Consider the following 26,426-nt stretch of genomic DNA (forward strand, 5'->3'; position numbering starts at 1 on the left):
TGCCTCATGATATCACGGCGTCGACTTGCATTACTCCTGGCGTTTTTATATACCGAAGTCAACCCTTGACTTTGTTTGGGCTTTCCTGTCGAAAGATTTGTATATCTACAGAATTAAAAATTTGCACTCTTCACTGCTAGTCTCTCACGTAAACGGAATAGTAAATCCTCGGTAATCCATTATCCATTCAGATATCTAAGAATTTGCACAATTTTTCAAAAGCTTCTGCATATTAGCCATCGCCTGCCTAGCAAAAGCACCCATCTCATACGTCCTCCCCTTCCCATCCGGACCCCCATCAAAAATCTCCATAGAAAACCAACCCCGGAAACCCGTCTTCAGCACCGCCTTCGCAACATCCTCAATAGGTAAATACCCCCCATCATACGGCATAGGCCGATAATCATGACTCCACCTTCCCCGCGGCCTCAAATATCTAACAACTTTATCCTCCAAAGGCGGGGAAACCTTATACGCATCCGAGATCTGGAGTACATAGATCTTGTCCGGGGGGACCGTGGACGCAAGTTCATCCATACTTGCGTCGAAGTTTTCGCGTAGCTTTTCCGGGGAGACGCTTTCGATTAGCCCGGATTCGACAGTTGGATCGCCGTATTCACTTCCGGCCGTTTGGAATGTGTCGAGGCAGAGGCCGACGTTTGGTCGGTCGACGTCTCGCACGATTTCCCAGGCGCTTTTCCAGCCTAGGGCGTGGGTGGACCAGCACCAGTTTTCGAAGGCCATGCGGAAGTTCTCTGCTTCTAGCATGCTGGCTAGTTCGCGGAGGTCGGAGACGATGTCTGATCGGCTGGTGGAGATTTTGTGGGATGGTGTATCGGTTGCTCCAACCTGAACAGCATTGTTAGACACTTCATTACAAACGTTGCATATCGTGACAGCTTGAGGGTGGATAATACCTGCAACAAATCCGTCCCAACAGTCCTCATAACCTCAATCCACCCCTTCGCCCTCGAAAACGCCTCCTCCCTCTCAGCCGAACCCTTCGGCCAACCCTCAAAATTAGCAAAGGGCTGCAACATCATGATAGTGAGCGAATTGGCATCGCACAATTTGCGAACCTCGGCTGAGATCGCGAGAATTTTAGGATAGTCATTCGGTGCAATTGGGTGACCGAGTAAATGCGCGCCATAGTCCAGAATATCGGGAAAAGACAATTCAATCGAGATAAAACCCGCTTTGCTGATTGCTTCGAGTCTGCGAGGAAGTGTATCGCTTGGATTGCAGCCGATGGAGCAGGAGGCGTAGGAGAGTGGGATTTTTGGAGGGATTGAAGCGTTATCGCGGCCATTGTTGGTTGTGGTTTTTGGCCGGATAGCTTTTGGAGGTTTTGTGAAATTTTTGATCGTAGGGCTTGCATTGGAATTGTTTTGTTGCAAGTGTCAAAACTTGCTTGGGAGTATCTTTTGCCTGAACTTGAAGTTGTTGTAAGCCTTGCGTTTATTATGATGTAATGTCTCTGGCGCTTATTTTGTCCGCTGTGTCGTCAGGAACGCATCGTTCGAACTAGGATTTTAGGTTTGACGAGTTATATCTGCTATCTAGAATAAAATAATCAACAAGACATTGTACCTTTGCCTCAGACCACATGAGTTGGCAAAAATCGAGGCGGCAAGAGGACGCTGTGGATCGCCGCCGTGGTGGGTATTGACCACATCTTGACACAATCTCGGGGCTCCAATCCGGTTGCCACAAGTGGGAGTTGACGTAGAATAAAATCGCTAGTTAGTCTGTTCCCCGTAGTTAATATTCAACTTCCTTCTTTTTGTCCCTTCTTTTTAAATATAGACTCTTGTTAGTGGGTTCGACTCAGCAACCGCGACCATGTCGTCAAACCCAGTCCAACAATTCAAGCACATCGGTATCGTCGGAGCCGGTAGCATGGGCTCGATGATGACCTTCGCCTTTTGCGATCTTGGCCTCGATGTCTCAGTGTGGGATGTTGACAAGCAAAATGTCGATAAAGTGACCAACTGGGCAAATAATTACAAAAATGCAAAAGGCATCATCAAAGGATACTACAATATCGATGAGTTCACCAGGAGTCTGGGAGAGAAGGGCGAAAGAAAGCTCTTCATGTTCTCAATTACCCACGGCGAACCGGCAGACTGGGTCTTGAGCAAGATAAAGCCCGATCTGAAAAAAGGCGATATCGTCCTCGATGGCGGAAACGAAAACTACCGCAAGACAGAGCGTCGTCAGAAGGAATACGAGGCGATTGGTGTCAGCTGGATCGGTATGGGTGTTTCTGGCGGTTACCAGTCTGCCCGACGTGGACCTAGTCTGTCTCCCGGTGGTGACCCCAAGGCCCTGGAGCTCGTCATGCCCTTGTTGGAACGGTACGCCGCCAAGGATCCCAAGACGAAGACACCTTGCGTGACTCGCATTGGACCCGGTGGATCTGGTCATTTCGTCAAGATGGTTCATAACGGTATTGAGGGTGGCATGCTGTCTTCTCTTGCAGAAGCGTGGGCATATATGACCTTCGGACTTGGCATGAAGTATGAGGAGATCGGCGACGTATTCGCGAAATGGAACGAATCCGGTGAATTACGCCAGAACTTCCTGCTGGGAATCGGGGCGGATATTCTCCGGACCAAAAGGACACCTCAGGGTGATCAAAATGGCGAGGGCGCTAGCAAAGATGGTGGGTACGTTCTTGACGATGTCCTCGACAAGGTTGTCCAGGACGACGACAACACTGAGGGAACGCCTTTTTGGTGCGTTATGGAGTCTGCTGCTCGACATATCTCTTGTCCGACCCTGGGAGCTGCGCATTATATGCGGATTGCCAGTGGAAACCGTGCCGAGCGAGCTCGCGCCTCGAAGAAACTGCACATGCCCTCACCTCGACCAATCGAGCACAAGCGCGATCGCAGTACCGTGATTGAGCAACTTCGCCGTGCAGTCTACTGCTCCTTCCTCGCCTCCTTCGTCCAGGGCCTGGAGCTCATCGCCCGTGCATCCGAGGACGAAGGTTGGAACATCAATATGGGCGATTGTCTGCAGATCTGGCGAGCAGGCTGTATCATCCAGTCAGAGTATATCGCAGATCTGCTGCAACCTGTGCTGACGAAGGAGTCCGTCAAAAATATGAAGTTTGTCGACGAGGTATCGCGGGAACTGCATCGGAACTTCGACGATCTCAAGACTATCATCATTGAGGGCACTCAGGCTGATCAGTATATGCCGGCGTTGTCTTCCACTTTGGAGTACCTTAAGTATGAGGGTGGCTTGGAATTGCCGACGAAGTTTATGGAGGCCCAGATGGACTACTTTGGTGCTCATTGCTATAACAAGCCGGGTATTCCGGGTGAGGACCCTGGACCGGTTATGAAGGGGCCGCATCACTATGAGTGGAAGGTTGCGTAGATGACTGAGATATGTAAATTAGATCGCTTTTCATATGTAAATTTTCAAATTGTTATATTCTTATTTCCAGCTGAAGATTCGATACTTCATAAATCCATAATTGATTGAACTAGGGACGTACACCGCTATTCTATGGGCTTGAAGCCCGTGTTCGAAGTTCTCCATATTCTGCCGGATCGGTCTTGATTCGTCTTGTTTCTGGAAGTCTATCACCCGTGCTAACATATAGCAGACCAACAACATATTCCATCACAATAAATATTACCACAAAGGGGCCAATGTCGCCCGTAAGAGTATTCCACTTACCACCATCGGAGTGGAAGACGGACAAGGACAGATAAGAGATTCGAACAAGGACGGAAGGGGTTGCGACGGCGGTTGCTTGAAGAACCTAGGCAAAACGAGAAGTCAGTCACGATGCAGTCGCCGTCGAATTCGGAAAATTATCGCTTACCAAGGCTCTCAGTCGAGAGGAGACTGCGTTTGCTACCGTCTTCGAGGGAGTACTTACCTTAATCTCCCTTTTCCGACAGACATGACAGCCCTTTGACTTTCCGGGGACACCCGCCATTAGTCTGAGTGCAATCTATTCGAACCGCGATGCCTGTAAAGTGGGGGTCCCTGCACTGCTTACGCTTAAATAGTGTTTAATAGGAAATGAGAATTATAGAGTGAGAATAGCACCTTTTCTATCTTTTTTCAGAAGTTATTTTGGTCTAAGACCCAGTGACCACGGGTTGACCACGAATGGACTATGAGCTGACTATTAGTTCATGAGTTGACCGTGGGCGAACTATGTGTTAATCATAAGTTGACCATAAACTGACTATCTATATTGGAGAACTGATAGTACAAATGCGGAAGACAATGTTAAGAATAAAGCCGATGTGATAACTCAACAGAAGGGATTGTCTGGTTCTGAAAACTATCTGGGGCATACGGTCTTATATACACTAGCGTACTGAATCGGAGATTCAGTATTCCGAATGGAACTTAGTAAGCCTGTTCCACACTGTACTGACTGACCTAACCAGGGTTGTCAGTACCAGACCATACCGCGTATTCTGTGCCAAATATCACATCCTCCCCCACTAGATTCGAGCTCGCCCTCGAGATCAAAGACGGGAGGAACTCAGATAGCAATTGGGTAGTAATCAGAACCGGAGTAAGCATGTCAAACAAAGAGTACCGAAATTAGTTCAGGGAAGAGCAGGGATTCGGTACTCCACGTCCTTGTTCGGTACCAGTATCATCTCCATATCCACCTATTGAAGGATAATCCTTTCAGTAGTGATTCAAAGAGATCAAAGAACGTTTGGTCACCGAATCAAAGACGGTATCAAGGAATGTGTTATGGAAAATCAGTGGGTAAGGGACGTTAGCCTTATAAGGAGTGAAAAGGCTCTTCTGTCTCCGTCTGTAAACATTCAACCACTCATCACCATCGTCAGTCCCTCAGCTGCCCGAGCGGCTTCGGACAGCCTGGAGGAAGCTGCTGTGTCAGCGGCCCGTGAGCGACTGGAATGCTTGTGGTCGCCAGAACCCGCCATCATGGCCGGTTCTCAGAGCGGAGATTCGGTTTCTGGGGATCCTCGCTCCCTACGTGACTGAACGCTGCCCTCTCACCAGGAAGAAGCAGAGGAAGAGGAGGAAGAGGAAGAAGACGAGGAAGAAGAAGAAGAAGAAGAACGGACGGTTCCTGAGGAGGAGAATATTGAAACATCTTCTCCAGTTCCTCGTTGGCGTCTGCGTTTTCAAAGCCAGGTTCCGTTTTTCCAATATTCCGGTCTTCCAACAACCAAACTAGCAGAGTGGTGCATTGATATAAGAGGAAATCCCCTTCTTTCATCATTCACTACCGATGCAGACCGAGCGGTAATTAGGAAGCTGCCTGAGCAACCTCGGAACGTGGATTGGAGGGTGGTGGATGGTATTCCACAGTTCAAAAACTGCAACCGCTCTCAACAGCGCCGAGCAGCAATGGCGCAGCGTTTCGGACAGCTTGCACCTCTGGGTGAGGAGTGTAGCTACTGTTCCTCTGGAAAAGGTTCCTTTGAGAGCTGCCGTGTGGCGATAGATGACAGCAACACTCTGATGTTCCAGGGTAGTTGTCTGTGTTGTGCCTTTCTGGATGGAGGAGCCAAATGCAGCTTCCGTACCATGCGTCCTCTCTGGATAAGGGCGTACGAGAATTCTGAATCCCTTGCAGCTACAGGCTCTGCTCCTTCAACGGTTCAGCGACGAGGTCGTACCAAAGCTTTGGCCAAGACCGCTCCACCTCGTTCTGGCACAGTGATCCGGCATTTGGAACAGCCTACTGCCCCTGTTACTCAAGGCCACAATGGTCAATCCCGTTCTGGTGTTTTCCGAGGATATGGAGCTAGTTCCACTCCGGGAGGCCATTCCCATGGCTTAACTAGGGGTTCTCGTCGTGTTCGAGTCCGTTCCAATATTCAGGAGCATCCGCGCACTTCAGTTCGCCAACGAGCGACATGGGCTGCATACCGAATTGGACGTCGGATCCAACTTCTAACCCAGAAGCCACCTACTCAGAGCTCATGGCAAGGTAGTGGTCTTTCGGGATCAGAGAGAGAGCAGAACTAAGAGTCGTAGTGGACATGGTTGAATCTGTCTCTTCTTAATACTGGATCAAGTCAGGGTTTCGGTCTTTGGTTAGCTTCCTTTGGCGCGTGGATTTCCGGATGGGTTTCAGTATCTTCAGAGCGCTCCTGCCCTCCTGGCGTCGGCCAGATGTACTGTATTGAAATGAATCCAATTCAGTATTCAATTGTCGTTCGGTAACCTTTCTAGCAGCCCTAGTTTTACGAGTTTCCGCTCCTTCTGTATCTTCTTTACTTGCAGCAGGGCCTTTTGCTGCGGAAGATTTGACAGCCCTCACGGTACGTTGCTGCTTCATTCGTTTCTTCGAAATGACACGTTCCGTGATAGCCTCATCCTCCCCCACTGAAACTGAATGTTCCCCTGAACGTTCACGTGCTTCCCACTCAGCTCTGGTGATGGTGGAGAGTTCTGAGTATGAGGGGGGTGTAGGCTCCTCGCTGTCTAGGATCTTGCGAATTTCCTGTGGTTTGTGTAGCGTGTAGCCCGCTTTTTGAATAGCCCGCTTTGCTAGTGACGATGTCCACAGCCTATCTGGATTATCAACTTGCGCTTCGATAAGCCTCGCTCCGTTGATCAAATTCCTCAAGACCCTTCCTCCTGGTTCGGCCAGCGCATATGTGCCCAATGGATGCGCCTTCAAGATCTGGTAGGGGCCGTACCAGCGGCAATCCAGCTTCTGTCGATACTCATTCCGAAGCAATACCCATTGTCCTGGTTTGAAACTCGTTTTGGTCACAGCTTCATCCCTAATTCTCTGGGTTTTGATAGCTCGATTTAACAGAAGCTCATTTGCTTTAGACCGCGCATGATTTATCAGACGGACTCGATCTTCCCAATCTTGGAAAGGTCCTACTGAGTCGTCCCATTCCGAATTCTCGTCACTCGGAATCCTTGGATGTTCTCCGTACACCAGATAGTACGGGCTCACACCGAGCACACTATGTTCATGAACCCTTGCGGCAAAAAGAGCTTGCGGTAGGTATTCATCCCACAGTCGGGTTGGTTTACCCATTAGGTATTTTGTCAGCATCCGGCCCAGTATCCCGTTGAAGTTTTCAACTTTCCCGTTCGTTCTGGGGTGATACGGGGTGGTGGTCCGGTGCTTGGCTTTCAAAAGTTTGATGTAATATTCCACTGCTTTAGCAATCAGGTTCCGGCCATTGTCGGTAATTATTTCCCGTGGTGCACCGTATTGAATGAAGATATCCTCGTGTAAGAACTGGCCAATGGTTTCTTCCGTGGCATCCGGTACAGCACGAGCCACAGTCCAACCAGTAGCGTAATCAATGGCGGTGATGATCCATTGGTTACCGTTCGGAGTCTTCGGTAAGCGACCCACAAGATCGATCCCCCACCTTTCAAACGGACGGATTCCTTCCTTCACAAGGTGCTGTGCAGTCTCTCTTTCCAGGGATTCGTTTAATCCCTGGGCAACCTGACAGTTTGGACATCTCTTAACAGTTTCCTGGATGTCAGTTCGTATTGTCGGCCACCAGGCGCGGGGCCGTGTTACTCCCTGAAGACCAGGATATCCCAAGTGTCCAAATTCCTCGTGCATTCTGCGCACGAAATCCTCTCGGAGGGGCATTTCAAGATATGGTGCCACCACCCCGTCAGCATGTGTGAAAACCAGTTGACGGTTAGTGTCTGCATCAGCTCTCATCGGTAATTTCACTGTTCTGTAGCCGAGGTGTGGTGCAAATTTTCTGACGTATCGGCTCAGCTTCTTGTTGGTAGGGAGGTGTCCAGAACGCAAGAATTCCTCAGTGGCTTTGAGCCAGTCTTGTTCTGAAAAATCCCCTACTGTAAGAGTGTTTAACTGAGCCACCCAGTCAGGGCGATCTTGAGCTATATTGGCTGGTGTGTCTTCGACGAAATCCGGCCGCCGACTGATTGCATCTGGAACCACAGCTTCTGACCCCTTTCGGTACTGAATCTTAAGGTCATACTGCTGAAATTCATCCACCCATCTAGCCAGTCGCTTGCTATATGTTTTAGTTGTCTGGAGGTATTGCAGGCTGGCATGGTCTGTGATGATTCTTGTGGTGGTTCCGTTCTCGATGTATCGATCCCACAGTCGGAGTGCTTCCTTGATTGCAAGCAGCTCCTTTTCATGGACCGGATAATTCAGTTCTGCGGTACTCAATTTTCGACCGTCAAATGCTACTGGATGCAACTTTTGATCCTCGCCTTCTTGATACAGTACGAAACCGATAGCCCATTCTGATGCATCGGTCTCGATAATGAAGGGTTTGAGTCGGTCTGGCTGCATCAGAACCGGTGCAGTAACCATGGCTTCCTTAAGATTCCGAAAAGCCAATCCTGCTGCGGTGTTCCATCTGACAGGACGAAATCTTTTTACCCGAAGCTGAGCATCAGCTTCTTTTAGAAGCTCATGTAGCGGTGCTGCAATTCGTGCGAAGCTTCGGATAAACCGTCGATAATATGTGGCGAGACCAAGGAACTGTCGAACTTCGTGCACATTCCTTGGCCGTGGCCATTCCTGGATGACTTTGATCTTTTCTGGTTGGGTACGAACTGTTCCATTTCCGACGATATGACCACAGAACTCTAGTTGCTGGGTAGCAAATATGCACTTTTGCGGTCGTGCATATAATTGTTGCTGTTCCAATAGCTGTAGGACCTGGTCAAGATGTCGGTAATGGTCATTCATTGATTCAGAAAAGATTAGGATGTCGTCCAGATACACAACCACACACTTTCCGAGAAGTGGCTGTAAGGTTTGATTCATCAAAGTCTGGAATGTGGCGGGTGCATTGCACAGCCCGAATGGCATGGCGAGCCATTCGAATTTCCCCCAGACTGTGTTGAAAGCTGTCTTCGGAATGGCGGATTCTTCCATACGAACCTGCCAATATCCCGACGCCAGGTCAATCTTTGACAAGAATTTAGCCTTACCGATGATATCAAGGAGTTCTTGAACCCTCGGTAAGGGATAACCATTCTTCAAAGTGACCTCGTTCAGTGCTCGGTAATCAATACACATCCTCCATTTATTGTCCGGTTTCCGAACAAAAACGACTGGGAACCCCCATGGACTTGCGGACGGTTGGATCAGGCCCTTCTGAATCAGATCCTCAATTTGGCGGCCCAACTCATCCAATTTCTCCACGGAAAGCGGATATGCATTAATATTCACAGGGTTGGCGTCCCCTGTATCCACCTCATGCGCGTGGTCACGTTCTGGCGGTAGCTCCTTCGGCAATTCTTCCGGAAAGACCTTCTGATGCTTCAGAAGAATCTCCCTAACTCTCGAGTCGTCATGGTGCGGAACGACCAGCTTGAATTCCGAACCCTCAGCCTCATCTTGTGTAGGCTGCACAAGAAAAAGATAGGCCTGAGTAATGCGCTTCCTCAGAGCGCGTCTCACTTGCTTTCCTGTAAGCAGGTCGAACGAAGCTATGCCCTTCGTGACAACCGGGCTGCCCTGCAGCGGCAGCACCGTATGTTCCCTTCCTTGGTCATCTCGAATCCGCATTTGCGAAGTACGCCAACTTAGCCGCGGGTCGTATTTCCGAAGGAAGTCTCTGCCTAGGATCATATCATGTTCTGGGATATCAAGAACCCAGACATTGATCCTTCCGAACCATCCTCCAATCCTTACAAGGACTGTAAAGGATCCATGGGTGGGGATCTGTCCGCCGTCCGGTAATCGTACCGAAAGCGATCTCCCACCTTTCTGATACTGAATCTCTCCCCTCATTCTCCGCACTAACCTTTGTGACACAAAGGTGTGGGAGGCTCCTGAATCAAGGAGTATCTTAACAGCGCTTGGTCTAGCTGTTCCCTGTCTTACCGTCCCTGCGAAATAGATCAGCGAGTCTCCTATAACGTTGAGGCTCGCGTCCAAAAGCTCTCGTTCCGACACTACAGTCTCTGAATCAGAATCCGAAATTGCAGTTTCTGAATCTGATGAGTACTCAGGATCCAGAAGGTCCTGTACTTCCAGAGGCTTCTGTCTAGAGGCTTTGTCCATTTGGTCGATCAATGCCTCCACATTTACCGACCACTCACTTTTCCCGACGGCGATGTCATTGTGTTCTGCGTTTTCCTCCTTGAGGTTTGGCAGTCTCTTTTGTAATGTCCAGACAGGCCGCAATTGAAACAACGGCCTCTTGGAATCCTGGGCTTTGACTGCTCACCCTTCTTCTCTGATGTCTGTTTGAATTCTTTCTTCCTCCCTGGAGTGGATCCTAGCGGTGCACCTTGCATGTATGAGAGGTCCATAGGGTCACCTGTTATTGATACAGCATGTCCTCTAGTAGCTCCCTCTTCCAGGCCCACAAAGGCTTTCACAACGGCGTTCCATTCGGTAGGATGCTTTGGTAGAGCATGCCACCGGACCTGGAGATCTGCCTTGGCACCATGAATCAGATCCGCTATCATCAGGTCTTCGGACATATTTCTGAATTCCAAATCGTCTGCCGCTTGGCGTAGGTCGGCTGCATACTTATGAAAAGGAGTTTGGTTCCCCTGGGTCATCCTTCGGTATTTGGCATACCTCTTTTCCGGACTGAGGTATTCACTGAATTGCTCTTCAACCCAAGTTTTGAACTCTTCCCATTGCATGCCTTGAATTGATTTTCTTCCGTACATGACCCGCCATCGGTCTTCGGCAGCTTTCCGGAGATTCGATTTGGCTGCAATAATTTTCTGAGTATCTGAGATCTCGACTTCGGTAAGCCCTTCCACATCCTGGAAGTGGCGCTCACACGCGAGTATCCATTTGCGCGCCGCATCGTCCTTGAATTGCCCAAAGTACTCAGGGATTCCCACTAGGTCCTTGAGGAGTGCCTTCCGAGTCTCCCAATCTGCTCTCCCAGGAAGGAGTCCAGCTGTGCTAGCTGTTCCACGGATGGCTGATCCTGAGGAGTTACTCGGAACGTTGGCTGCCGCTTCGGTAGCTCTTTGTTGTTCCTCCTGTCGGCGCTGACCTTCCTGGATCCCCCACGCCAAGGCCTTGATGGTTTGGGCCTGGGCTGTCGGGTTTGTAGCGGATAGCCACTGAACGTACTGGGCTTCCGCCATGTCTGCTGGGAGTGCATGCAGAGCTTGCATTGTCCCAGGTGATATGGCTCGTGACAATTGGGGGTTCGGAACGGCCCCTGGGGTACCAATGGTCTCCGGTATCGTCCCCTGGGTAGGACCCGTGGTTTCGCCCGATTCCATAAGGTCTCCTTGATTGGACATAGGGATTGTATAAGAACGATCAACAGAATAAAAGATTGAAGAAGCAGTATCAAAGAAACGCAGAACAAAATTGAAGACATAAGATAAAATTCAGTATAGGATGGTTCTTTCCGACTGGATGGTCACTATGAGTTGTTCTCATAGACACTCTTTCTCAGCCGATTCCGAGGCACTATTTATGCCCTCGAAATAGCACTTCCACTTCATGTTGACAAGGAGATTTCAACTGAGGGGGTCCTCTCGTATTCACTGAGTCCGCATCTCAGTAGCCAACGCCTACCAATGGGCGTTCAAGAACAGTGTCGACTTGCCGTTCTTTCCACAAGAGGTCGTCATAGGCTTCAGAATGAGGGACAAAACACACGCTTCCACTAGCCTTGCTCGCTCCTAGCGGCTTCCTGAGGCGTTTCCCCGCTCGAAATAAGATTTCATGACGTCCTCGATGTGTACCGAGCGTCACGGGAGGAGTTGACTGTCCTTATTCCGGGGTAAATGGTGCTCCCACATCTCATGGTAGTCCAACTGTGGAAGAGTATTCTCATTCCTGCTCCTTATCTGGCACCCTCAGTCTCCTGTTCAGGCCCTTGATCGAACTTGGGCACGTAGACCGAAGTTGATGGCGAGTAAACAAAGCTCGCATATTCCGAAGAGCTTTGGCCGAAGCTCATCAGAACGAGCAGTTGCCCGCCGGCCAACACACCACTGGGCCTGCCGTAGGAGGCAGGCCTAGTAGGACATGCTACCAGATGTGATAACTCAACAGAAGGGATTGTCTGGTTCTGAAAACTATCTGGGGCATACGGTCTTATATACACTAGCGTACTGAATCGGAGATTCAGTATTCCGAATGGAACTTAGTAAGCCTGTTCCACACTGTACTGACTGACCTAACCAGGGTTGTCAGTACCAGACCATACCGCGTATTCTGTGCCAAATATCACACCGATAATATCTTAGCCCATCCCAGGTTCCAAACCCCGCAAATCACCAACCAAAAGCATGTTCTTGCGAAGTTGACAGTGCATAAAAAAGCCAACGCATTCGAAGAATTCGCTAATTTCATCAGAAGTCTACTGAAAACACATACAAGCCGAGATAATTGGGGTATGTGAGATAATTTACTCATTCTTTTGTCCAGGGGTCGTTAATGGTTGTGGGTCGAATTGTTGGGGTTACAATTGGGAAATCGCTGATGCCTGGGGATATTCGAGATCACTACTCCGGATCTCCGACCGGAAAAACATCCTCTACGTGAAAAGGGCAAGTGCCTAGAAAAGTATTTCTGACATTAGTTTTCCTGTTTCTACTCCACCTTCTTTCATGCTTGTTTCTTTTCAATTGGTGATATTAAATGACTGTTCAGCTGACTGTTCAGAAGACTGCTTGGGCGGCTGTTCGTATGCAGGATGGTCAGATTGATGTACGAACATCTATAATTCAGGCACCAAGTTCTACTGAAATCGGAAAGTGGGCCTTGGCCGTCATACCTTCCGTAGAGACTGCCCCGCTCACGTATCACGTGATATTCCATCGAGCTGGGAAGCAATTCCTTATAGCCAACGATGGGTTGCTGGAAAAAAAAGGCCTTCCCTATTATTGAGCCACAATTATATAAGTTCTCATGTATCAGAGTCTACAAAGGTATCACATTCTGTTTAAGAAGCAGCGCTCTCATATAGAAAGCTTTTACTCTGCTGAACATGTTCGATACGCTCGATAACGGGACGAAATTGCCCTCGCGAAGTTGGAGGAACACAGGGCCAATGTAAGCGATCTGTTTGATGACATCAGAGTACATGTGTTCATTGGTCCTGGTTTCTTGGTGGGAGCTGTATGTGTTGCTGTCATCTTGCGAACGAATTATCCAATCAACGCTCGCGCACGGACGAACTCGATTACAAACAGGTGCGATCGCCATTTCTCGCAGTAAAATCTCTCGAAAGATAACATTAAAACGCACTCCTCTCGCAAATTCATTCATCCAAAATTGCAACTGCCAGATTCGGTTGTGTTGAGAAATATGGCCTCCTCGCCTCCTTCCGTTGAGCTCACAGAAACTTTCCATTGTTCCACCAGCACTCATGACTATCAAATCCGATGGACATCCCTTGGTGAATCTGATTTACAACCACTCATTTTTGTTCACGGTACTCCATGGTCATCTCAAGTCTGGATCAAATATGCCAAGTCCTTTTCCAAATACTTCCGTGTCTACCTCTTTGACAATCCGGGTTTTGGTGAAAGTCCGCTTGGAACGCCTCGTCCAGAGTCACGAAACACAGTCAGCAAAAAGGTCGCTCTGGATGCAGATCTCGCACAGCAGTCGGAAGTTTTCGCTGCCTTGTATGGCTTCTTGACGAAAGATTGGAGCCAAAAGCCGCATGTAATCGCACACGACCACGGCGGCCTCATGAGTCTAAGGGCTCACTTACTTCATCAATGTGAATATGCGAGTCTATGCTTGATAGACGTTGTGGCCATCGGTCCATTTGGCCAGCCCCTGTTCAAGCTTATCGCGGAGCATGAGGATGTTTTTTCCGTGTTGACTGGTCCAGTGTTTGAAGGAGTGGTTGAATCATACATTCGGGGCGCGGCTCATCATACTCTCCCCAAAGAAATCATGCAAGCGTTGAAGTATCCATGGCTCTGCAACGAGGAGGGACGAAGGGGCTTTGTCAGGCAAATGGTGCAGGCCAACAGTCGCAGCACCGAGGAAGTGGAATTCCGATATCCCGACGTAGGAAAAGGGATGCCTGTGCGAATAATTTGGGGGACGGAAGATCAGTGGATTCCAGTGGAGACAGCGTTGCGGCTGAAAGAAGCCCTGAATGCTCGGGATGTCATCTTGATCGAAGATGCGGGGCATCTCGTTATGTACGACCAGGAGGGCCCACTGGGAGTGGAACTGGGCTGGTGGCTGAACAGCGTGAGCCAGAAATAGATAGCGCAGAGTAGCGACCATCGTGCCGTGGTGTTAGGGATATCAATATGAAAGAGTGCGCCGTATTCTGAATCGAAGTGTGCGCTGTCTGTTCCAAATTACCTTTTATACTTCGATCGGGCATACCATGACCTCTCGATACCGAATCGTGAACCCTTCCTTAATAGGTCGCATCCTGTCGAAGATTACCGGTTCGCCTTTCCCGGTAACTGGTGCCCCTGACGTCGACCTTGTACAAATGACTGACTCCCAGTCAAGATACCGCAATTCTTGCGCTAGATACTGTAGTGGGGAGACTCCCTCCCCCTACTAAATGGGTGCCATCCAGACTATGTGACATAGCCGGCAGTATACAGTGGCCGGATAGCTAGTTCTAGAATACACCTTCTTACACCTCCCCGACCTGACCCCTACATTTGGGGTTCTCGCTGTTTCCTGATTGCTACGCGTGTGTTTTGTGGTGGTTTTTCTGCTGAATCGACCCGCACGTCTCAGCGCGTGCTGCCATCGAGCGTTCCCCTGTTTAATAGTTAAGTTACATCTGCGGATTATGTCACCACACAGGGGAGAGAAGAGCAACAATGGCCTCAACTTCGGAAAGTATGATCCGAATTCATGGATGACGCATACCATGTCAGTCAAGTTGCGTCACTAATGAAGTCAAAACCCACAGCCTAAGCAGTGATCAACAACAACGTGCTCGAAATGACGGTGGTGGCTGTGGACAAGACGAGACCAGTGTGGCTTCAAGCAAAGCCGTTGAGGAAGTTGAATCTTCTTTCCGTTGCACCCTCCCAGGTGCATGGTGTGCCTTCTAAATGCTCATTGCCGATCGTAATCTTGTCAAAAATGCTTGTGGCTAGCTTTGGCACTAACGCCATGCGAGATCCATTCTATGATTGAGCGAGGTAGGCGTTTTTGGTTTTTAGAAGACGGCACCCCTATTGCTTTATGGATGCAGTTTTACGGGAAATTGTCAATTGACTGCTACATGAGGTTAGTTTACCGCAAGCACATATCTGCCACAGGCGAGTGGTGCCCTAAACGAGCTTAACCCCTTAGCTATTAACTATTTTGCCTGGGTACAACTGATTCATTTTGCTAAATACCAATACTATGTAGGGGCCACAAACAGTAGTGGAAAACAATGCTCACATAACTTGATTCAAAAAATCTTCACCGTTCGATAATCAAAGAGTTTAAAAAGATACCCACAATCAACTGATATAACGGCCTTGGATGCTTGCTTGAATCAGTGAGAGTTAGACTCGATAGCATGTGGATTTGGCATCGTAGCTGAAAATATAATAGTGAACGATTTATGTAGGGCTATATCATTGAAGATCCTCAAGAGCAGACCGAGCCGACGAAAGAAACTGCAACCATCTCGGATGCAGCGGCGCCTCGAAGCGCGACAGGATCAGGTTAATATGACTGTAGGCAAGCGGCCCAGACACGGATTCACTGAAGCTTTCGAACGACACTGTCCCCCATCCGTTAGCATGTAGCTCTGCCAAGTTAAGCTAGGGCAGACTACGGCAACTTACGAGTAAGCAGCCTCGCCTGCGTCCAGATGCTGCCAAAATGCTTGAGCTGTAAATGAAGAACGGTGATGTCATGGTTGATACTAGAACGGACACTTTCATCTGAAATCGTGTTCGACTTCCTTTGAAGATGGAGGAAGATAAGCGCCGTGAAAATGGTAAACGTGATTGCCGGATCCACTGTGAGGCAGAAGGCACTGTCCCATTGACCTGCCAAGGAAGCAATGTCCTGACACGCTTCAAGAATGCGCTGCCAACTTGACAGCCAGTCATCTGCTCGTCGTTGGCCGCATTCCACAACTGAAAGGAGCAATTGTGCCATCCGCAGATGGAAGACAGTGATTAGCCTTGCATGGTGGTCGACGGGTTTCTCGTTAGCGAACGCGTTGCGTCGGAGGTTGAGCCAGCCCAGTGGAAGGGCAAGACGAAGCGTAGCTAGCTGTCGCTCGACATTGGCGACTTGTGCCACTATCCCATCCTGCCATCGCAGCAGGTGCATGCGGATGACTAGACCGGCCTTGCGCATGGTGGCGATCGTGACGGTGTGGATGTTGTTTAGTAAGGTCTCTGTGTCTGATGTGATGGAGGGAAGGATTTCAGATAGACCGTCCGAGTTAAAAGGTAGGAAGATTTCTTGCGAGAGATCATCCTCCGTCCGTCTGAGGGTAAAGGAGGTATTGATGACCACGTCGTCAATTAGATACGGTGTTCCGGAGGCGAGATTGGAGTATGTGTCGAGTCGGTAGATACGCCACCATAGCGCTCGCCATTCGTGAATATCTTCATCGCTAACCGTGCTCCAGTCGGAGTAGAGTACGCGGATATAGTCAAGTCGGTCCAGGCCAATACGGTAGGCCATGCGCGTCACCCTACCGATACGCAGCCATGAGTGGTGTCCCGGGAATTGATGGAACTCGTAGAAGGCTAGTAGATAGGCTTTACGGAACTGATCAAGTGACGGGGCGTCTCCGATCAGGTCATCGTCTAGCAAGCTTGAGCTAAGGAGAGAGTCCAGCCCGGCATCTAAATGTTTTCCGTCATCATACCCCGCAAATTGGGTCAGTTTTGCAGTAATGATGGCCATCGTCAAGATGAGATCTTGGCTGCATAGCGAGCTGTGATAGCGACGGAGAAACCGTTCTTTCGAGAAGATAGGATTCGCATCCTGGACAATATCGAAGAAGCTTGAAATACTGCACCAGTACCGGTGCTTAGCTTAGCTCTCGGGTAATGGGAAAGGATACCTACAGGTATTCCTCCTGGAGTAAGGAGAAATGCAGGTAGCTCGCACAGGAAGGGCTAGTGCTAGCGTCCTGTGGAGAATCTGCACAGATAGACAGGTCATGCGAGGCATGATCTGTGCGTGTGGGGAAAGAGTCTATCGAAGATCTGCCGATTTCGGGCTCTTGAAGTGTGGCGCTATCTTCGGGTGGTGCTTGACAATATGCATTAGTACTCAGCATCCATTTGAGGAAAACGGGAAGATACCAGAAGTTGTGCATGATTTCGATTGGCGAGTTGTATAATGTGCACCACGAGGAGGACCTGGCCTGCGTTTCACTAATGTATAGTTACATGTCTCTCCAAGCTCAAAGCAACGAGAGCACGTCGGTCGTGCCAGGTTGCCTGCGAAGTTTTAGTAGGCGATTTGGTCTCGGGAATAGCAGCACTAGGCGTACACTTGACCTTCTTTCTGCGCAGAAGTTTAGTGAAAGCACATGATAGAGTAACAGGGGGCGGTGGGTTACCGGATGCACCTATCACAGACCCTCAATGGCATAACTCTGGTCTCCGGACTATGGCGGGCAATCTAGGATGCTCCGTGTAGAAGTTTTGCAGTGCAGCTAGCACTAGGAGGAAAGACGATGAGAAGCTCATGGCGGAAGCAAGGCTTCCATCTGAGTTTGCGAGTATAATTACTCGGCATAACAGGGGGCCAAGGGAACAAGGCTACGTCATTACTAAAGTGGATCCAAAGTTCCTCCGAGTAATAACGAACTATCCGGCAATTTATAGGGCAAGCTGACTAATACAAAACAATCAGCAATTTAGATAATCCACCTCCGAGCTAACTAACTAGTTACTAGGCAGGATGTACTTTAGTAATTTGCATTTGCAAAGAGGTAGTCATATGATAGTCCTTGGGCCGAGGGATCACAGGGTGCGCGAGCTGAGAGATAATCAAGGCCATTTCGAAACTGCCATTGAAATGATGGTAATCAATATGGTTAGCGATTTATCTTGACGCTAGTGCGGCAAATAGGTACTGGTTCTCAGGGGGACCTATTGAAGATCCCCCGAAGAAGTTGTTCCGAGATTCGCGCCCCACCTTCATATCACTCCGCAGAAGGATCCCCAAGAATGTCGAGAATATGCACCTATTACTTGTCTCGCAAAAGGGACAGATTTCACCCTTGGTTGATAAGTCCAACGAAGGCCCTTCCTTGCATAACCAACGAGTAAGAACAATCAAACCATATCACCATGTCCGAACGCGTCTCTGTTATAGTCATCGGCGGCTCCCACGCAGGCCCTGCAATAAGCCAAAAACTGGTCCGACAGACCCCCAGAGCGGCGATAACCCTCATCAATCCTTCGGATGAATACTACTTCAACAATGCCGCTCCCAGGTTCCTCGTCAAGCCCGAAAGCCTGCCACCAAGCAAATATCTCTACCCCATCCCAGAGGCGTTCCGCGAATATCCAGCGGGCGCTTTCACCTTTGTCAAGGGACTGGCGACCAAGATTGATTAATTGACTAAGTCGGTCTCAGTTTTTTTGTCTGCAGACTCGATCTCCACTATTGCTGCTTCGTTTGTTTTCGATTACCTTGTTATTGCGTCTGGCAGTACGACACCTGCGACGCTTGGACAGGCAGGTGTGAGGCTCCCGTTCAAGGCGACTGCGTTTGAAGATACGAGGAAGGCAATATACCGGGGGCATGAAACGCTGAAGACCGCTAAGAGGATCGTTATTGGTGGCGCAGGGCCTCTGGGAGTCGAACTTGCCGGGAACTGGCGGAAGCTGCAGGACCGAAGAAGATTACGTTGGTGTCTCGGTCAAGTGTGCTGCTGGAGGGGGCCCCCGAGCCTGTTCAGGGAACAGCTCTATCGCCTCTACGGCGGAAGGATGTCAACGTCTTGACAGAGACAACAGTTGAAGACGCGGTGTACGAAGCCCAAACCAAACCTGGAAAGTCAAGCTGTCTACTGGGCAGATATGCACTGCTGATGCATATATCGCGACCACGGGTACCATTCCAAATAATCAGTTTATCCCTAAGAGCTGTCTGAATCCCCAGGGTTGGGTAAACGTCGATGAACGGCTCAGAGTCGTGGAAGACAGCGTTAGCCGCACGGAAACTTATGCTGTCGGTGACATTACCTGTCATCCATATCGACTGCTCTCGAGAGTCTCTCTTCAGGGAGAGACCGTGGCATCAAATATAGCGACAGCCATTGAGCGAAGGGCCCGGGTTGCTACGTATTCGGTAGAAGTACAAAAGAAGATGATGGTCGTTCCGGTGGGACAATCAACTGGGACAGGACACCTGGGGGGATGGACGCTCTTTGGATGTCTTGTTTGGTTTTTCAAGGGGAAAGACCTTTTTGACTCACGAGGCACCGAAGTTCTTGCGAGGCCAGATGCGGTGATACTCCTGGATAGTGTTTCAGTGTTGATTTAATTACATAGTGCTCATAAATTCACATAGTGTTTACGTAACTATATCTTCCGATTCTTTAACCACAATATACTAAGCAAAACTACTTCGCCTTGTTATCCCCAAAATCCCTGGGCAACTCAGGACCCCAAACAGATAACGGTCCAACAGGCCCCCTGCGTGTCACATTATCGCGATTCACCATATCTCCATCTGCGTAGTGTTCGATCTTGAACTTTGAACTATCATACCAGTAATCGAAAATCTGACTCCCTAGGATATGTCTCCCAACACCCCAAACGCTCTTCCATCCCTTCTTAGCCAAGTAATGATGACCCATCAACTGCGTATCGAAATCTGCTACCTCAAACGAGGTATGGTGGACGTATGTCTTACCCACGGTCGGTGGAGCCCGCTGTATGAAGAGGGTGTGGTGGTCTGTATACACCTCGCCAAGATCAAGGTGCATGAAGGTCATGACATCCATTTGTGGGAACTGCGGGAGATACAGGATATCCGAGTGCACAAAGTTGAAGTTACTGGTGTAGAACTCCAGCTCCGCCTCAAACTCCTTGCACACGTACCCGTAATGGCCGAGCTTATGCACCAGCGCCGGTCCATCATGATACCGCTGGAATTGTCCTTTCCGCGGTTTATCAAACGGTGTATTAAAGGGACCCTGGGAATCATGTGTCGCTGTCGGGGCCGTCTTCGCCTCGACGTCTTGCTCTGTCTGCCCGTACACAATATGGAAGGACGTCCCATTCGGCCGTTCAAACGTAACCATATCCCCGCCCCCCGGTGCATCATCTAGTGTCTTGTGAACTGCCCCCGGCATCGCGGCAGCTTTGGTGAAGTTCTCCTCGTCCTTCGCAATAAAGGCTGCGCCTAGGAACTGGGATCTCCGCGTTGCGCTTTGAGACGCGACGTAGACGTAGGGGTCCCTTCCATACCCACGATAGTAAATTGTCTTCCCCTTCCGCGCGGCCTCGACGAAGCCGAAGTCTGTGGCGAACTTGGTGAAGGCTTCGAGATCGGAATGCTCGAAGTAGACGTGGGCGATGCGGCTTAATTGAACTTTTGCGGGGGAGTTCTCGACGATGGGGATACTGGAGGGTGGGAGGATCCAAGTTTGCCATTTTGAGGGAAGGAGGGCGATTACATCGAGGAGCCAGAGTGACATTCTCTTGCGTTTCTTTTTCCCAGGGGGATATGAGTGTGTGCGTGCGAGTGACTAAACCAGTCTGTATGGGATAAGGAGAAATAAAGTACGCGGTGACAGCACAGCATCTCCCTTCTCCATATGATCTTTTATACGGGGCGTTATCCTAAAAAACCGCTTCATCTTGCGACGACTGTAGCTCCATGGCTTGTAGGGTTATGGTGGATCTGAAGTGCCGCCGCGGAGGGATACATAATGGCCCACCTTCTGGTGGCATAAACGTCCCAAGACCGGGTACAAGTTGACCGATAGCGCTAATCATGCCCCTTCGAATACAAATCTGCGGTGGTGTGGCGATTGTTCGGACCCACATCAGCAAAGATACTCCTCGGAGGAACTTTTGAGCCACGAGCCAGAAGAACTACAACACTAATTGGTTCACATAAAGCGACGGCATTGCATGATATGGAGCCTTCATTACCTGATCAAGTTGAATAAAAAATCTATCATACTCAGCTTGTAAGTGCTGTCCTCTTCGGAAGACGATACTTCACCAGTCGCTATTCCTTATTCGCACCCAGAACAATGAGTCCATTTCAATACCTCTGTCATTTCCAGACGGAAAATGGCGATAAGTTCTTCGCGAAGTGCGCCTCGACTATGCCTGTCATCGGAGCGTTGGTGGACGCATATCCAACGTACGAGGACTTGGAGCAGGGCCAAAATGCGACCACGGCCACGATAGCCAAGGTAGGCTTTCAGTTCAATGACGTGTAAACTGCACGGCTGACTGAACAATGCATAGCTTCTCTCACCTCTACCGCAAACAAATACCACAATTTATTGCGTCGGGCTCAATTACAGGAGCCACGCGAAAGAAGCAAATGTGAGCAACTTACCGCGATGAGTAGGTAGAAACATTACGTCTAACGGCTAGCAGCTCAATGTCCCCGCCAACCCACCCGTATGGACTAAGCCACCAGCGGCTCTAGCGTCGCCAAACGAAACCATTCCCATCAGTCGCTTCTGCGCCTCGAATCTTCCAGACTGGGAGGTGAGCCTGTCCGCACCAACCACCTAACGGAGCCGTCGTTAACAGAGGCCAGGGCGAGCTCGTCTTCGTCACCTCGCGCAAGTGTCGCAACGTCACACCCGAGGAAGCCTCCAAGTATATCCTCGGTTACACAATTGGAAATGACCTTTCGTGCCGCTTCTTCCAGCTCCCTGAGCAGTCCGGCGGCCAGTTTTTCTACGCGAAGGCGTTTGACAAGTTCGCCCCGATCGGGCCGGTCCTTGTGAGCCCTAGTGTTTTTGCCAAGGAGAGGTCATCGGCTAGCCTTGTTACCCGGATCAATGGAAAAGTGATGCAGGACACGGTGATTGAAAAGGATATGATCTTTCCGCCGGAGAGGGTTCTCAGTTGGATGAGTCAGAGTATGTTCACTCTCCTCATTCTTCCTTTGGCATCCTGTAACATATCTCTGACACGCATCCAGGCACGACCATCCCGGCGTATACGGTAGTCATGACAGGAACCCCAGCGGGGGTAGGGGTATTTCAGAAGCCGCGGCAGCTACTGAAAGATGGGGACCAGATCGAGGTTGAGATTTCGGGACTGGGGACGCTGAAGAATGTGGCGAGGTTTGAGGAGGGGCAGGATTCTATCATGTGAGAATACACCTGGACTATACCATGATATGAGAACAGCGGTCGCTGGCTGTGTACTGTACCAGAATTAAGTACTGATTTGGATTGTGTTGTTCTGGTTGACAGGAAACTTGTTTGGACGCTTATAAAAGCAAAGCTTTGGTATAGGTTTAGTCTGTGGGTAATATGAACACAGTGTTTGGGCTATAGATCGTTGGTGTGCTGGCGTTGACGGTCAACTCTCGCTTAGTCCATACATTTTTGCTCCCATATCTGCTTAGATATTCAGGACCTAGCAATCACATTGCACGATTTAGTTGCTCTTCCAAGATGCCCACCCCTAGGCGTGCTAGGAAAGAGAAAGAGTCTCAATAAATTTGAATGTTCGCGCTCGTTCCAGAATGGATGGAAGCTCTTCTTTAATCATGGCGATATTATTTCTGCTCCGAAAGCCAGGAAAAGAAAACAGAGAACTCCATAGAAGAGACTAGAAGCATTTCTACTATGGTTGAATTGTTTGATATGGTGTGCCGTTCAGGGAAAACGTATTCGAGTTCGGGGTAGGTTACTCCCAGTCCTCATCGGTAGAGCACCGTATATTTGTACATGAGGCTCTCTAAGTAGCCATTTAATCTTGTCTATCGAGACTTTGAGTATTAGTTACGTTACGGAGATAGTCCTTTCTAGCCGTCACTCGAGTATCGGGTACCAAAGTTTTACGAAGTTTAGTCATTTTTTAACTATTAGGTTCGTGCCTTTAATAAAGGTGTATGAAGGGCATTTAGGCTGTCTTCATTGCACCGGCCAGAGATTGTATCTCCGCTATAAGCTCTGTCTTCTCTTGTTTTAGTTCTTGGAGTTCCGGGTATTAGCAAATATCACGCTCAAACGTATCCGTAAGCTTAGACGGCGCTAATAGGTCTATCTTCAAGCTTATACTACTAGCGGCACGTAATAACCTTCCTAGGCCAGTCGAAGGAGAATGTTATAAACTATACGTTAAGATAGATCTACTTGCAGAGCAGAAGTCCTGTTAGCCGGGTAAGCAAGAACGTAACAAGTCCAATTGTGGCAAGACTGGTTTTGAGGAACCCTCAAGGACCAAAATGAAACATTATATGGAACATAGTCCATTCGGAGAACCTTCGAGTCCAAAGTGGGTTACAGATTTGCATCGCCTATCAAACGAGATTATCTACTCAAGAAACCCAATCTATCTTCTCCGGCAGCAACCCCTCGACCACGCCGAGTGTTGATGAACTGCTTCCCTGACAACATCTGTCTGTTTCGCCGTCGAAGGTCAAGCTCACTCTGCTATCACTCCCGACTCAAAAACATATACACTGGTATAATAATTTCGATAGGCATGTCGCACAGTGGATGAAGGATATCTTTTCGGCTGGAGCCGATCTTGGGTAGACCTTTTTGTCCATAGCGACTGGGATGTCGGTCCACTTGCGAAGTCGGCCAGACCGTAACCGGAAACCGTCCAAACATTTTGGACGTTCTACATGACAGGTCGCACAGCGATTTCAATTTTGGGAGGAGGTGCATCCTGCCCAGGCGTCAGGTCAACGTACTGCCAATTAAACCCTTCTTCAACGATGGAAATGAGGACCTGGCCTATCATTTGAATGGCAGTGTAAACTGTTGTACATGCACGATCAGAACATGAATCAAATGTAAGCCCGGATCGCCATGTCAATTAGGCATTTCTTGCTAACTTTGCTTTATTCCGATTGTCATCCACCTTCGGTAAGCATAGTGTCTCCGATCAGGTCCCAATGTTTATATCGAAACATAAAGTCATGAGCCACTTCTTCAAATCGCGAGACGAGAGTGTGGAGATCACCCGCGAAACTTCTCCGAAGCCAGTTCTTCTCTTTCGCATGGCCTAGCAGATGACCATTTTCATTACTATGCAACCATTCTGGAGGCTATTCACCTCTGTTGATATCGAAAGGTACAAAATTTCAGATGCTATGTCACTCGTTTTGCAGTCAATCACATCGGCTGCCGCGTCAATGATTCGGCTCGTCCAGAAATATTGCGGTTATACGGCTTCAGGCATGCCAACCCACTTCTGATCCACCGCATCCAGAGTGTCTCAATCATCCATTTGATTATACGACAACCACATCCTCGGCATTCCGCGGGAAAAGCACTCATTCTGTGAGAGCTTTCTTGAATTTGTTGCAGGGGCCTGGTACATATTGGTCCACGCGCTCAGTAAAGAGCATTGATACGATCAAGGCTCTTGCTCGTCGGTAGAATGTGGAATTCATTTTGCAAGAGGTCACTTGCTTTGAAGTTGCTCAGGATTCAGGAGACGAGACATGTGGAATCTCATACCTTGGAGCCCGTCATGAGAGGCCCGTCATTACCCAACGCGACCTACCAGCAACCAAACGATCAGTTCGGTGTCTCTTTCGGGGTTTACAATATTAAACACTTTGATCTAGTCAACATGCACTAGTTTGGTATCACGATGTGAATATCCCTGGGCCCAAGGATGATTTGTTTGGGCTATCACAATTTCTGCTTTTAACAGTGTTTGCATGGAGTGAGCTAAACAGAGTGCAGCTTGTTGAACGTTGTATTCGTAGCTATCTGGCTAACTGAGGAAGAAGGAAAGGAAGAAGGTGTGTGTGACGGAGGTATGGTGTAGCCCGTCACCGCCCAGGTCTCGTGATTTCAAGTAAACAGTTTCGAAATGCTGTGGAAATACCATGGGGCTTTATGGGCTCAGTTTATTGATAATACATGAACGAAAAGGTATCACTGAACATTTCCGAGCAATACTTCATACCGAATTCAAGAGAGTTCTATCGACAGCAGTCTCTCCCGGCTCCACTATCTCTTCCGCGTGGATCATCTTCTTCACACGGTTGCAGACGTTCAAAGACATTAGGTCTGGGCGACTGTAGTGACCGGTTGCGTCTGCAAAAAGCCTGGTTGCCACAATAAAATCCATATCCAGGTCAGCATAGATGATCTTTTCCGTTGTGCTTTCTACCGGGTCGGTCAATCTTCTTCCGTCCGGGCCAAAGACAGTCGAGTTGCCCCCACCAGGCGACGACATGAGTGCGCCGCCGGATGTATTCATCAGATCGACACCGTCCTGGCTAAGGACTGCAGTGCAGTGCAGAACAAAGCTCTGAGACTCGATCGCATATGTCTGAGAAAGCGCTTGGCAGCCTGTATTGAAGGTTAACACCGCTGACAAGTACCGACAGAGAGACCCATCTAACCTTCTGCCGACATGGACCACAAATCCTGTCCTCCGGTGTGAGGAAATAGATTAGGCCAGGCAGAGACATGGATATCCTCTTGTTGTGAGAGAGTGTGGTATTTAAGCAGGGGCTGGATATGTTCCCAGCAAGACAAAGAACCAACACGCGCAAATGACAGATCAGCAACGCTCGAGAAACATTCGCCCGATGCATCGCCGAAAATTGTACGTTCCATGTGAGTCGGTTTCATTTTGCGACGATGAATCTTAATCTCTCCGTCGGTGCCAATCACCATTTGAGCAATGTAGACGGAGTCGTTACTATTCTCGGAGAATCCTAGAGACACTCCGATCGCATTCGCCTTGGCACATGCCTGGATCTTCTTCATCTCCGGAGAGTTTAAGCGTAGAGAATTCTTTACATAAGCAATGTTCAGCTCAACATCCAAGTGCCGAGTCCTGTCCGAGATACCAGTTTGTGTTAGCAAAGAAAACGCCGGCCTGACCTTAGTACCTCTATCGTCTGCCTAGAACTCACCAGATCCAGCAGGGATACCCAGGAATCCAGCACTCAGGGAAGGCTATCAGCTTTGCATTGTTTTTCGCGGCCTCTTCAATCAACTCGCATGTCTTGGTGACGCCAGTCTCAAGATCCAACCAAGCCGGCTCAGCTTGGGTGACGGCGACACGGACGTTACTAGCGGGCATAGCTTTGAAATACTAAGTCGCTGCACTGCGGATGAAAAATTTCGATGATGACCCTATCATGCATGATGATGGTCGTCTCTTTATACTATCCACTTTTACCCCGCCCGTGAAACGCCGCGTACTTTTGTCAGCAGTCGAAATTGATAACACGCGGAACTGGTCCGCATCCGAGAGGTTAATCAGTGAATGTTATCTTTCTGCAGGAGGCGATACTGAAGAGACCTCATCATCTGGGGTCGAACTCTATACCTGGTGTTCTAGCATAGAGTCAGCATGAGGTAGCTGTGGGACTATCACATCCGCAGCGA

The 26,426-nt window shown here is 49.2% G+C and overlaps 11 protein-coding genes across 11 annotated transcripts; 5 read left to right on the forward strand and 6 right to left on the reverse strand.

Annotated features, from left to right (window-relative positions):
• Window positions 1-195: 195 nt before the first annotated feature.
• N7532_008777 (sugar phosphate isomerase/epimerase family protein) lies at window positions 196-1,040 on the reverse strand (the record flags this gene model as incomplete). The annotated part of the gene is made up of 2 exons (XM_056621269.1): window positions 196-849; window positions 918-1,040. The coding sequence occupies 2 exons, from the start codon at window positions 1,038-1,040 to the stop codon at window positions 196-198; spliced, it is 777 nt and encodes a 258-aa protein (XP_056472075.1).
• Window positions 1,041-1,842: 802 nt separating this feature from the next.
• N7532_008778 (6-phosphogluconate dehydrogenase, decarboxylating) lies at window positions 1,843-3,390 on the forward strand (the record flags this gene model as incomplete). Its single annotated transcript, XM_056621270.1, has 1 exon — window positions 1,843-3,390. One exon carries the CDS (start codon window positions 1,843-1,845, stop codon window positions 3,388-3,390), a length of 1,548 nt encoding a protein of 515 aa, XP_056472076.1.
• Window positions 3,391-3,520: 130 nt separating this feature from the next.
• Window positions 3,521-3,961, reverse strand: N7532_008779 (uncharacterized protein; the record flags this gene model as incomplete). The annotated part of the gene is made up of 2 exons (XM_056621271.1): window positions 3,521-3,781; window positions 3,902-3,961. The coding sequence occupies 2 exons, from the start codon at window positions 3,959-3,961 to the stop codon at window positions 3,521-3,523; spliced, it is 321 nt and encodes a 106-aa protein (XP_056472077.1).
• A 782-nt stretch (window positions 3,962-4,743) lies between these two features.
• Window positions 4,744-5,994, forward strand: N7532_008780 (DUF3716 domain-containing protein; the record flags this gene model as incomplete). Its single annotated transcript, XM_056621272.1, has 2 exons — window positions 4,744-4,758; window positions 5,020-5,994. 2 exons carry the CDS (start codon window positions 4,744-4,746, stop codon window positions 5,992-5,994), a joined length of 990 nt encoding a protein of 329 aa, XP_056472078.1.
• A 4,038-nt stretch (window positions 5,995-10,032) lies between these two features.
• Window positions 10,033-11,202, reverse strand: N7532_008781 (C2HC-type zinc finger protein; the record flags this gene model as incomplete). Its single annotated transcript, XM_056621273.1, has 1 exon — window positions 10,033-11,202. One exon carries the CDS (start codon window positions 11,200-11,202, stop codon window positions 10,033-10,035), a length of 1,170 nt encoding a protein of 389 aa, XP_056472079.1.
• Window positions 11,203-13,243: 2,041 nt separating this feature from the next.
• N7532_008782 (alpha/beta fold hydrolase) lies at window positions 13,244-14,164 on the forward strand (the record flags this gene model as incomplete). Its single annotated transcript, XM_056621274.1, has 1 exon — window positions 13,244-14,164. One exon carries the CDS (start codon window positions 13,244-13,246, stop codon window positions 14,162-14,164), a length of 921 nt encoding a protein of 306 aa, XP_056472080.1.
• Window positions 14,165-15,498: 1,334 nt separating this feature from the next.
• On the reverse strand, window positions 15,499-17,210 carry N7532_008783 (fungal specific transcription factor domain-containing protein; the record flags this gene model as incomplete). The annotated part of the gene is made up of 3 exons (XM_056621275.1): window positions 15,499-15,647; window positions 15,712-16,901; window positions 16,957-17,210. The coding sequence occupies 3 exons, from the start codon at window positions 17,208-17,210 to the stop codon at window positions 15,499-15,501; spliced, it is 1,593 nt and encodes a 530-aa protein (XP_056472081.1).
• A 982-nt stretch (window positions 17,211-18,192) lies between these two features.
• Window positions 18,193-19,393, forward strand: N7532_008784 (uncharacterized protein; the record flags this gene model as incomplete). The annotated part of the gene is made up of 3 exons (XM_056621276.1): window positions 18,193-18,432; window positions 18,472-18,839; window positions 18,871-19,393. The coding sequence occupies 3 exons, from the start codon at window positions 18,193-18,195 to the stop codon at window positions 19,391-19,393; spliced, it is 1,131 nt and encodes a 376-aa protein (XP_056472082.1).
• Window positions 19,394-19,472: 79 nt separating this feature from the next.
• Window positions 19,473-20,552, reverse strand: N7532_008785 (2,4,5-trihydroxytoluene oxygenase; the record flags this gene model as incomplete). The annotated part of the gene is made up of 1 exon (XM_056621277.1): window positions 19,473-20,552. One exon carries the CDS (start codon window positions 20,550-20,552, stop codon window positions 19,473-19,475), a length of 1,080 nt encoding a protein of 359 aa, XP_056472083.1.
• Window positions 20,553-21,191: 639 nt separating this feature from the next.
• On the forward strand, window positions 21,192-22,203 carry N7532_008786 (fumarylacetoacetate hydrolase family protein; the record flags this gene model as incomplete). Its single annotated transcript, XM_056621278.1, has 5 exons — window positions 21,192-21,281; window positions 21,337-21,417; window positions 21,472-21,585; window positions 21,638-21,965; window positions 22,028-22,203. The coding sequence occupies 5 exons, from the start codon at window positions 21,192-21,194 to the stop codon at window positions 22,201-22,203; spliced, it is 789 nt and encodes a 262-aa protein (XP_056472084.1).
• A 2,784-nt stretch (window positions 22,204-24,987) lies between these two features.
• Window positions 24,988-26,118, reverse strand: N7532_008787 (carbon-nitrogen hydrolase family protein; the record flags this gene model as incomplete). The annotated part of the gene is made up of 3 exons (XM_056621279.1): window positions 24,988-25,376; window positions 25,430-25,869; window positions 25,949-26,118. Coding segments are annotated over 3 exons (999 nt in total), but the record flags the coding sequence as incomplete, so codon positions are not given.
• Between the last annotated feature and the right edge of the window lie 308 nt (window positions 26,119-26,426).

The sequence above is a fragment of the Penicillium argentinense genome (assembly GCF_028826775.1).
Source record: "Penicillium argentinense strain IBT 30761 chromosome Unknown utg000009l_segment0_segment0, whole genome shotgun sequence".
Classification (NCBI taxonomy): domain Eukaryota; kingdom Fungi; phylum Ascomycota; class Eurotiomycetes; order Eurotiales; family Aspergillaceae; genus Penicillium; species Penicillium argentinense.